General features: G+C 49.3%; 2 protein-coding genes and 1 long non-coding RNA gene across 4 annotated transcripts in view; all 3 read right to left on the reverse strand.

Annotated features, from left to right (window-relative positions):
• efr3a (EFR3 homolog A (S. cerevisiae)) overlaps positions 1-139 on the reverse strand; it is a 21281-nt gene extending 21142 nt beyond the window's left edge. The window contains exon 1 of the mRNA XM_086172186.1: positions 1-139. This exon is cut by the window's left edge and continues 384 nt beyond it. The gene's annotated coding sequence lies outside the window, so the exon portion shown is untranslated.
• A 975-nt stretch (positions 140-1114) lies between these two features.
• oc90 (otoconin 90) lies at positions 1115-8813 on the reverse strand. The gene is made up of 9 exons (XM_086173142.1): positions 8771-8813; positions 7190-7364; positions 6357-6463; positions 5895-6020; positions 5683-5811; positions 3212-3347; positions 3010-3116; positions 1602-1818; positions 1115-1480 (listed from the first exon to the last, which is right to left on the reverse strand). The coding sequence occupies exons 1-9, from the start codon at positions 8811-8813 to the stop codon at positions 1252-1254; spliced, it is 1269 nt and encodes a 422-aa protein (XP_086029268.1). The 3' UTR covers positions 1115-1251.
• Positions 3468-4782, reverse strand: LOC147219430 (uncharacterized). 2 transcript variants are annotated; one of them, XR_015108693.1, is made up of 3 exons: positions 4584-4782; positions 3620-3814; positions 3468-3539 (listed from the first exon to the last, which is right to left on the reverse strand). It is a non-coding gene; the product is annotated as an uncharacterized LOC147219430 (long non-coding RNA). The 2 variants fall into 2 exon arrangements; XR_015108692.1 differs by lacking the exon at positions 4584-4782 and adding an exon at positions 3953-4014.
• Positions 8814-10792: the final 1979 nt, after the last annotated feature.

Below are 10792 nucleotides of genomic sequence, written 5' to 3' on the forward strand. Positions count from 1 at the left end.
GCCCCGTCCTCTCGCCGCGTCCTGCCTTCCTGCTCCGCGGAGGCGAATAACACGGAAGTGGCGCGGCTCCAAAATAAACTGGCCCCCCTCCTCCGCGCTGCCGGCGAACATATGCTGAGTTTGTGATTTCCCACCGCGGCGGCGGGTCCGTGAACGCACCACCGAGGAGGTAGTTTTTTTTTTTTTTTTTTTTTTTTTTTTTCCCTCGAGCTCGCGCACACCGTTGGAATCCGCCGTTTGATGTCGGAGATGAAAGGCTTCGCCGGCGCACGTGAGATGGCGCACTTCCGGTTCTCAGGTGGACACGAGCCGGTCGCGAGCGCAGGAAGCTGTAGGTGTTTGGACCGGAAATGAGGTCACCTCTGTTTCCCAACTTCCGCCCGCGGTTGAGTTGACGAACACTCATTTGTTTTGTTCTAGAAAGTCGAACGAATAAAAATATTAATGATCATTATTTCTTTATGTTTTCATCTGAAGGAAAAAAACTTTTCTTTATTTCCCCTCAAACTCACACTTTAAAGCCTTAACTTTAGCACTTTATATTTTTATTTGTATTTCTTATTCCCCCTCCTTCCTGCTATTATCTATTATTGTTATGTTTTACTTGAAACTCTGGCACAACAATTTCCTTCGGAATAAATAAAGTTGTTTTTATTCTTATTCTTAAACGTCCTTTGATTGGCCCAGACATCAAAGCAGATCAAAGAGAAGGGGCGGGGCCAATCACAGCGAGGGGCGGGGTTTGACGTGTCAGCTGTCAATCATTCACGGAGACCTTGAACCCGAGCAGAACAAGGTGACCTCGGACTTCGATGGTTTCCTCCAAGGCAAAGACAGAGAACCTCCACAACCTCTCCAGCAGATCAGGACTTCATTATCCAGATATTACAAGACCATGTTCTCCATGTTCTCCTCCCGGTCCTTCAGCCCCCAGAAGATCTGCTCTTTAAGCCCCTAAAGACCTCAGGAGGACCAGACGTGGATCTCATTAAAGGCTTTGGCCTCCACAGATGGACCTCCAGGCTCCAGGGGTGGAGCCTCAGCGCCAGGAACCCTCCCATCTCCTCCAGCTGCAGCTCCATCCGAGGACCTTCTCACTCCATCACCCGATCTCCATCCTCCTGGGTGTCAGAACTCCACCCATAATCAACGGAGACTCGGCCGATCAACAGAATCAGTTCCGATCGATTGATCTTCTGACTTTATTTCATTTACAGTTTTCATTTTTTTTACAAAGATCTCACAACTTCTTCATGCTTCACCCTCCTCCTCCTCCTCCACCTCTTCTTCTTGTCCTTCTTCTTCTTCTCCTTCTTCTTCTTCTCCTTCTTCTTCTTCTTCTTCTTCTTCTTCTTCTTCTTCTTCTTCTTCTTCCTCCTCCTTGTCCTCCAGCTCTTCTTGCTCCCGTCCATGCAGAAGCAGAAGGTCATGGCTGGTCACCTCCAGGCTCTCGCTGCTGGACGTCATCTTCTCATTGGACCTGGAGGGCGAGAGGCGGACGGGTCATGTGGGCGGATCCGGCCAATCGGACGTCGGCGTGCGGCGGCCCCAGAAGGTGGGCGGGTCCTTGGAGGTCACGTGACGGAGGGGAGGAGGAGCACCTGTCAGGACGTCCCGGAGGCGGCGGCGAGGCCCGGGAGGCTCCGCCCTCTTCGCTGGAGCGGGAAGAGGGGCGGGGCCTGGACGGCGGGCAGGAGGGGGCGGAGCCTAAGCACATCTGCGCCGCCATGGAGCGGTTGAAGGGCGCCGCCGCCATACACTCGGCCGCCGTCCGGTCACACACACACTGCAGGCGGTCGCAGGAGGACGTGCCCTCACCTGAGGGGGCGGAGCCACAAGGGTCACATGACCAGACACCAACCACAGATGACACACACACACTTTGTCACACACACATCTTAACAAAACCTCACACACACACACACACACACGATTTTCTTTGCACAGAGACACACACACATTTTCCCAAATGTACAAACACACACTCCTACACACCTCACACACAATCTCCCACTTCCACACACACACACACACACACACACACACACACACTCACTCAAAAAATCTCACTCATGCACACACACACACTCAATATGCCTCACACACCCACACAAATATTCTCTTTCAAACACACACACACACACACACATTCTCCTTCACACACACACACATACAAATACACACACACACACATTCTCCCTCACAAACATACACAAACCTTTTCCCTAAAGGACACACACACACATTCACAAAATCTCTCTCACATACACACTTTCCCTCAGGCCGCACACACTCTCTCCCTTGTACGCCCTCACATACACACACACAATCATTCTCCCTCACACACGCACACACAAACACAACACACACACACTCTCACACCCCCTCACACACACAAACACACACACACACAAACTTTCCCTCACGCACACACACTCTCTCCCTTGCGAATCCTCACATTCACACACACAAACATTCCCCCTCACACACACACACACACACACAACCACACACACACTCCTTCACATCCCCCTCACACACACACACACATACTCCTTCACATCCCCCTCACAGACACACACACACTCACACAGACACACACTCACACAGACACACACACACACACACACACACACACACACACACACACCCCACACCCCCTAAACACCCCAACACACAAATTCTCCCTCTCACACACACACACACGACCACACACACACAGACACACGCACACACACACACACACAGACAGACAGACAGACAGACACACACACACACACACACACACACATACACAGACACACACACACACACACACATTCCCCTCTGCACATACATACACACACACACACATACACACGCACACACACTCTCCCCACACCCCCTCAACACCCCAAACACACAAAATCACTCTCACACACACACACTTTCCCCTCTGCACACACACACACACACACACACACACACGCCCCCTCCCACACATTCTGTTGGGTCAGAGGTTGGACTCACAGGTGGGCTTCCTGTCCAGACAGGAAACCAGGGGGCGGGACTTCCTGTCTGCGTGGCAGCCGTGAGCCCTCAGGCGTCGCAGACAGCAGCGGTGCAGGAAGCAGCAGCTGCAGGCGGGCGGCGGCGAAGGGTTAACGCTCGCCGCCGCCGGCCGCGGCGGTCCAGAACCGAGGAGGGAGGTATTGATCGGGGCGGCTCTCACCGGTCCAGGCGGTCCCGCGAGGCTCCGCCCCCTCGCCGCCCGCAGTGGCAGCCATATTTGAAGAGGCGGCAAGGGCAGCGGCCCGTGAGGCAGCGCAGCAGCTCGCCCAGCGCCGGCGCCCACGGGAGGACACACTCTGCCGCCACAGGGGGCGCCGTTACTGCTGTGGACGCATGATTGACAGGAGGAAGTGCACACACACACTCACACACACACACACACACACACACACACTCACCTGAGCTGTCGGGCTCCTCCTCCTCCTCCTCCAGACCGGCGGCGTGGAGGAGCGACCAGGAGAAGAACCTCCGTCCTCCTCCGTCCACGTCTGAGGACACAACAAACCACTATTGATCAGCTCTTCTATCGGCCGCCAATCAATAATCGGCTTATTGACGACTGACTGACACTCCCTGGTTTCTCCGCTCTGATCGTCGTCCTCGTCCTCCCGGTCACGTAGAGGTTCCTCCATCTCCTGCGTCGTCGTGCTTCCTCTCCTGGTTGTCATGGTGACAGTCGTCGTGGCAAGGCGCGGCGGGGGCGGAGCCTCCTGAGGGGCGGGGTTAGGGGCGGGCTCTGGATCCGACCGGACAGGAAGTGGTGCTGGGCGGAAATGAAAGTTTGACTTTTTGTTATTTTGAGAAACAGCGGTGACTTCCTGCAAGGCAGAACCTTCTGGAGGAGCTTCTGTTTTGAAGTGCATGTTTGGTGACACCTCACGATCTTCAAGAGGGAACTCACGTGGACCACCAGACTCCACCTGAGCCTCCTCATCTTCTCCTTCTTCTGGTTCCTCCTCGTCCTCCTCCGATGACCTCACTGCGACCCCCTCCCTCGGGCTGGCGGGCGAGTCTTTAACCAGTCGATCGGATTCAATCGATCCATGAAACGGATCAATACGTGACTTCCTGTTTCTGCTATTACGCCACAGAGTCGAAGGCTATCGGGACGCCGACCTGTTTATTGATCGATTATGGGATGGCGTCATACTAGCTATAGGTCATCGGATTATTTATTGATTGCCGGATGATTTTCCCTCTGATTATCAGCTGATTATCAGATGATTCCTGTCTGATCATCGATCAATTTTATCTTTCTAATTATGGTTCGATCACCGGATCATTTCTTCCCAGTGATTGATCCACGATCAGATCAGGATCCCCTCCGGATGGTATAAGATGATTTCTTCCTAATTATTGATTGATCATCCTGATTATTGATTATCCAACGAGTCCTTGCCGCTTCTTTGCTTCCCATCAATAATTTCCCGATCAGATCCCTGATTCCCCCCCGCCGGTCGAACAGGAAAACGTCGTCGCCATCGGATACGATGAGACGAGCGGATGAAGACACTTGTTTGTCTCTCGCTCACCTTCGTCCGATGACTCGGCCGTGGTCGGCGTCCTGGGATTTGTAGTCCATCGCCGAGGATTTGTAGTCCTCGGGTCAGGGGTCGCAGTACGATGGGGGGTCGTGACCTCCGTCAGGGCCGCCGTGGCGAGAGGCGCCGTCTGGTTCTCTGCAACAACAACCCTCACTTCCTGTCAGATAATCCGTTCTTCACTTGAACTCCTGTCAGATTTTATTCTGACAAACTCATCCTGATAAGTTTTCTTCTTTTGTTTTTCAAAATTCTTGATTTATTCCTAAACGTAATGACAAATTAATTTCAAATATTTCTTTATTTGCGGCTGAAGGCAGTTTTTTTCATTTTACAATTTTTTTTTCCACCGATTTAAAGAGAAATTATTTGACAATGAAATGGACGAATAAAGGGAGATATTTGTAAATGTATATACATTCATACATATGCTACTATGTTGACAAAAAAACTAAAATTTAAATTAAATGACTAATATTATTAATATTAGCGGTTTAAAAAGAATAAATACAATGGAAAAAGATGAATTAAAACTCAGAAATCAAAGGTCAAAAATAAAGAGACTAAATAACAAAATCAAATCAGTTAAATGAAAAATGTAAAACAATAAAAACGATTTAAATCTGAAAAATAAATTTATTTAAAAATAAAGCTAAAATGATGAAATGAAAAGTGAAAATATGAATAAAATCTAAAACGATATAATATCTAAACATTTAAAAATTGAAAAAGTAAATAAGAAAATGAAATGACAAATAAAAAGAAAAATAAACCAACACTGAAAAGGGTGAAAATAAAAAGGAAATAATTAAAATATTGAAAGTAAAGAAAAAATATTTGTAAAAAATAAAGAAAATGAATGAAAGAAAAAGCAGGAAATGATCAGATTTTCGAACGACGACGTGTGTGTTTACCTCCAGGGGGCGGAGCCTCCTCTCGGAGCTCCACCTCCCCCTGAAGCTCCGCCTCCTCCTCAGAATCCGCAGACAGAGACGTCTCCTCCGGACGCCAGGCTCCGCCCACCGTCAGCGGCTCAGGCGGCGGCGTGGACGCGTTACCATGGTGAACCTCGGTGAAATCCATCCCTGACGCCGTGACAGGAAACACAGAGTCAGGTGACAGGAAGTTGGCGTACACGGCGCCCGGGCCTCACCTGGCGGCAGTGCGGTGGCGTTGGCGAGCGAGGCGGCGCCGGTCCGGTCGTCCTCCGGCGGGAAGTCTGAAATGGCACACGACATTTGAACCACGGCGAGACCTTAAGCGAAGACTTAAAGGCGCCGGTAACGGGACGCCGTCTCCCACCCGTCTGATTGGCCGAGCAGGAGGAGGCGTGAAGGCGGCGGAGGGCGGGGTCATAGGGGCTCCGACTCAGACACTCGATGGCGTCCTGGTCACAGCGACACAGCGTCCGCTGGCAAAGGTCGCCGTCTGGGAGTCGGGGAACGCCACATGTTCACAACACCTTCACCGATGACGCACAACAGTGTGACGGTTGTGTAACAATAACAACCATGTAATAACACCAACAACTGTGTCATTACAATTTTACAGCGGGTTTAATTTGTGATAACAGTTTTAATTTATGACATATTATCTTTGAAATTACATTAAACGTTACATTAAATGGCTTAATGGTTTGATTACTTTGTAATAACAGTTTCATCGCCGCTTTTCCTGGATCGGACTTTTGATCGGGTCACATGATCGATGACCGCTAACCCTTCCTCCAATCAGAGGCCGGCGCGGGGAGGGGGCGTGTCTTACCGCAGCTGATGTCGCTTGACGGACAGCTGAAGTCGGTGGGGAGGGGCGGGACCTCCCGCCTGCAGGGGGCGGAGCTTTCGTAGCACAACCTGTGGGCCTGGCAGCAGCTGCAGGGGGAGGAGCTTGAGTCAGGGGGAGGAGCCTCTGCCGGGGGAGGAGTCTATGTCAGGGGGAGGGGTTTCCTTCAGGGGGAGGGGCCAACATCAGATGGAGGAGCCTATGTCTGGGGGCGGAGTCTGAGTAAGGGGGAGGAGTTTCCATTAAGGGGAGGAGCCTCTTTCAGGGTTGGAGCCTACATCAGGGGGAGGAGCCTACATCAAGGGGCGGAGTCACGGCAAGGGGCGGAGTCTCATTCAGGGGGAGGAGTTTCACTCAGGGGAGGAGTCTATGCAAGGGGAGGAGCTTATAAAAGGGGCGGAGTCTGAGTCAGGGGGAGGAGTTTCCCTCAGGGGGCGGAAATGGAGATGTTTCCAGCAACATCTGGTTGTCAACTCTCACAGAACCTTCCAGAAATTTCCAGTATATTTAAAAATAATGTTTCAAAACTTGTGACTGGATCTTTCAGATAGAAATGCTCATTTGTCTTCAATGCCTTGAAAATCAAATTTTGGATTGATGTTCTTGTTTGGAAATCAATTTTCACGTCATTTCTTTTAATTTCAGAAATTTGTTAAATGACATCTTTATGTGTGATTTTTGCACAAATTACAAAAAAACGTCAAGAGCAACTTTTTAGGAAACTCCTTAGGAAAATGTCATCTTTTTTGTTTTTTAATTCAGTTAACCTCCCCCTCCCGGGCGGTTTTCGGGGCGCTATTATGGGATGTGCTCACGCGTCCATGGCGCCGCGGGGGGGCCCGGCGGCCCTGAGCCTGCAGCAGCAGCCGTAGTCGTCCAGCTGGGCGAGGCAGAGCGCCGCCCGGCAGCGCAGACGCAGGGCGAAGCCGAGCAGCGACGGACGGTCGTCCAGGACGGCGTGCAGCCACGTGAAGCGCTCGCCGACGCACGCTGAAATACACAACGTCACGCCGGGGAAACTAAACAACACATAGGAAACCTCCTCGAAACAGCAACGTAACACACACATCACTTCTTATTATCAGCAGCAATGCAGGAAAAAGTTGTTCTTATTCTTATTCTTATTCTTATTCTTATTCTTATTCTTATTCTTATTCTTAACTATAAAAACATATATTTAGATAACTGGACTGGATGTATATATAGAAACAGTAATATATATGTATGTATATACACAAACTTATAAATGTGTGTGTGAGACTGTGTGTGTGTTTGTGTGTGTGTGTGTGTGTGTGTGTGAATGTGTGTGAGAGTGTGTGTGTGTGTGCGTGAGAGTGTGTCTGTGTGTGACAGTGTGTCTGTGCGACTGTGTGAGTGAATTTGTGTATGTGTGAGTGTGAGACTGTGTGTGTGTGTGTGTATGTGTGTGTCTGTGAGTGTGTGTCACACATACTATACATATATACCAGTCAAATATACTTATATAAATATACTTATATATATATATACTGCTCAAAAAAATAAAGGGAACACTTGAACAACACAATGTAACTCCAAGTCAATCACACTTGTGTGAAATCATAGTGTCCACTCAGGAGGCAACGCAGATTCATTTGGACTTGTTTTAAGGACGTTACATCAAAGTTGGATCAGCCTGGAGTTTGTTTTTACACTTTAATTTGGAGTGTCATTCCTAATCCAGACCTCCATGGGTTGATACAATTGATTTCCATGGATCATTTTGGTGTGATTTTGTTGTCAGCACATTCAACTGTGTAAAGAGCAAAGTATTTCATAAGAATATTTCATTCATTTAGATCTGGGAGGTGTTTTTTAAGTGTTCCCTTTATTTTTTTGAGCAGTATATATATATATATATATATATATATATATATATGACGGGAGCTCCCTGCCATTGATCTATCGATCAGTTGATCAGACGACAGTCTCCCGGTCAACCATCGATCACATGCTTTGATCCTCACCCATCATGTGACCTGGGATCAGACCGTCTGGGTCGGGGCAGGAGACGGAGGCGGCGAGTCCTGAGAGTACGGACGTCAAACTGATCAATAACCAATCACTCAATATGCAGGATCACCAAGACAACAACCGCTCACACATTGGAGCAAAGACAAACATGTAATAAGTGTGTAATAAGTGTGTAATAAGTGTGTAATAAGTGTGTAATAACATAAAACTTGCAATAACAGTGTAATAACTGTGCAATAACATCTTTGGAGGAAAATGATACTTTGACAATGAAATCATGGACACACATATAGAACTTTATCTAAATATGAATAAGGTCTTATACTTTTAGAAATACATGAATATAAATAGCTGAAGTACTTTACAGAATGCATTTTGAGTAAGGCGTTGTCATGGCAACTCACCGGGGTTTGCGGCGGCAAAGATCAGCGTCCACGTGAGGAGCATGTTTGGACCTTCACTGAACCTCAGAACATCAGAAAGGAGAACGTGTCCAAACATCAGGTCTACAAGGTTCCTGGACCCACAAAGAACCCCAGACCCCTGGCAGGACCTCCTCACCGCTCTGGCTCCAGACCCTGAGGGGCTTCCTGGTCCAGGACCTTCTGCAGCACCAGAGGACCTTTATGGGTCTCACCTGCCGCCGCCAAAGGCTGCTCTCATTGGCTGCCGGGTGACACCTGACCTGCAACTCATCTCCTGCAGGTGTGTGTGTGTGTGTGTGTGTGTGTGTGTGTCCACAGGGTGGTCTTTGTCCTGTGACCCCGGGTCACTGGACTCCTCTGGAGGTCCAGATCAATGTGCAGCCCTGAGGCGGGGGGGGGGGGGGGGGTGACAGAGGGGCTTTGTCCAGGACAGGTGTGTGTGTGTGTGTGTGTGTGTGTGTGTGTGTGGGTGTCAGATGGGGGGCTCCACCATCCTTCCTGTGGGGGTGAAGAACCTCTGTGTGTGTCTCCAGTCATGGGGGTCAACAGGTGACCTGCACCACCTGAGGGGGCGGGGCTTGGACACCCGAGGGGGCGGGGCTTATTCCAACAAGCTCCAGAAACATTTGTTTGTCAGGACTGATGTGATGCTGCTCATCATACACTCTTCAGCAATCACTAATAGCTAATGGCTAATGGCTAATTGCTAATGGCTAATGGCTCCATCAGAGCAGGAGGCGGAGCAAACACAAATGTCATTAAATGAATGGAGGAATTCTATTGGACCAGCAAAACCTTCTGGAAGGTTCTCACACACCAGATACCTTCAAACAGACAGGAAGTGATTTCGATTCACCTCTCTCACACACACACACACACACACACACACACACACATACTCTCACACACTGTGAAATGTGTGTGCACTGTATGTGTGTGTGTATGTGTGAGAGTCAGTGTATATATGTGTGTGTGCGTGAGAGAGAGAGAATCAGTGTGTGTGTGTGCGTGAGAGAGAGAGTCAGTGTATATGTGTGTGTGTTTGTGTGTGTGTGTGAGAGAGTCAGTGTGTGTGTCAGTCTGTGTGTGTGTATGTGAGAGTCAGTGTATATGTGTGTGTGAGAGAGAGAGAGTCAGTGTACGTGTGTGTGTGTGTGTGTGTCCAGGCGAACGTCGTGGTTTGGTCTCTTCCGCCCCCTGGTGGATGAATAGAGGAACTGCTCTGCTTGTTTGGAGGAGAAATCAATCAACCAATCAATCAACTTTATCCGAACATATAAAACTAGTTTACTATAAAATATTATTTGTATATTTCTTGACTTTTCTGACATTCAAAAGTCATTTCTTGCCCTTTTGTTGAGATGTTTCACTTCTCAGAGCAGCAGGATCTCCATCTGGCCTCCTTCAAACCCACCTCGGCCTAAAACCACCAAAGCAGCTCCACCGTTTCCCATGGTTACCTTCTCCTGCATGACTCTCACACACACACACACACAAACACACACACACACACACACACACACACCTTCTGTGGCTGAGATTGAACCATGGAGATGATCGGCAGTGCAGCAGATGGCCGGAGGAAGCGGAGGAGACGAGAAGAACGTCCACCGTCAGCAGGTGGACCTCACAGGAGGTGATGGGTCACAGTTCCTCTGGGTTCCTCTGGGTTCCTCTTGTTCCTCCCCAAGTCCAAAAGGTGCAGAAGGTTCACTGGAGATCCTCCGCTGTCCAGAGGTTCCTGCTCGTGTCTTCATGAAGCTCACAGGAGGTGTCAGATGGACCTTGAAGTTATGGAAGTGGTTGGAGGTTTCCATGAGGTTGATGTCCTCCGCCACCTTCACCTCCTCCTGGGATCCTGGGAGGAGTAAAGATGGAGGATGAGGTTTCAATCTGGGCTACAATTAGCGCCGTGGGCTAACATAGCGGCGAGCTACATGCTAATCTTCACCCCGTCCTCCAGGACGTCTCCTCTGAAGTTCATCCTTGGAGTTTGACATC

This window comes from Fistularia commersonii, chromosome 25 (genome assembly GCF_037954325.1).
Source record: "Fistularia commersonii isolate RoL2024-O1a breed Wild chromosome 25, RoL_Fcom_v1.0, whole genome shotgun sequence".
NCBI lineage: Eukaryota > Metazoa > Chordata > Actinopteri > Syngnathiformes > Fistulariidae > Fistularia > Fistularia commersonii.

Excerpts from the sequence above, each read along its gene's own strand:
- oc90 (XM_086173142.1), bottom strand. The coding sequence starts at position 8,813 with ATGCTCCTCACGTGGACGCTGATCTTTGCCGCCGCAAACCCCG. Across the intron at positions 5,812-5,894 it reads CTGCTCGGCCAATCAGACGG|ACTTCCCGCCGGAGGACGAC; the intron begins GTGGGAGACGGC and ends GTGCCATTTCAG. Across the intron at positions 3,348-5,682 it reads TCTGTGTTTCCTGTCACGGC|AGTGTGTCCTCCCGTGGGCG; the intron begins GTCAGGGATGGA and ends CTGTGGCGGCAG.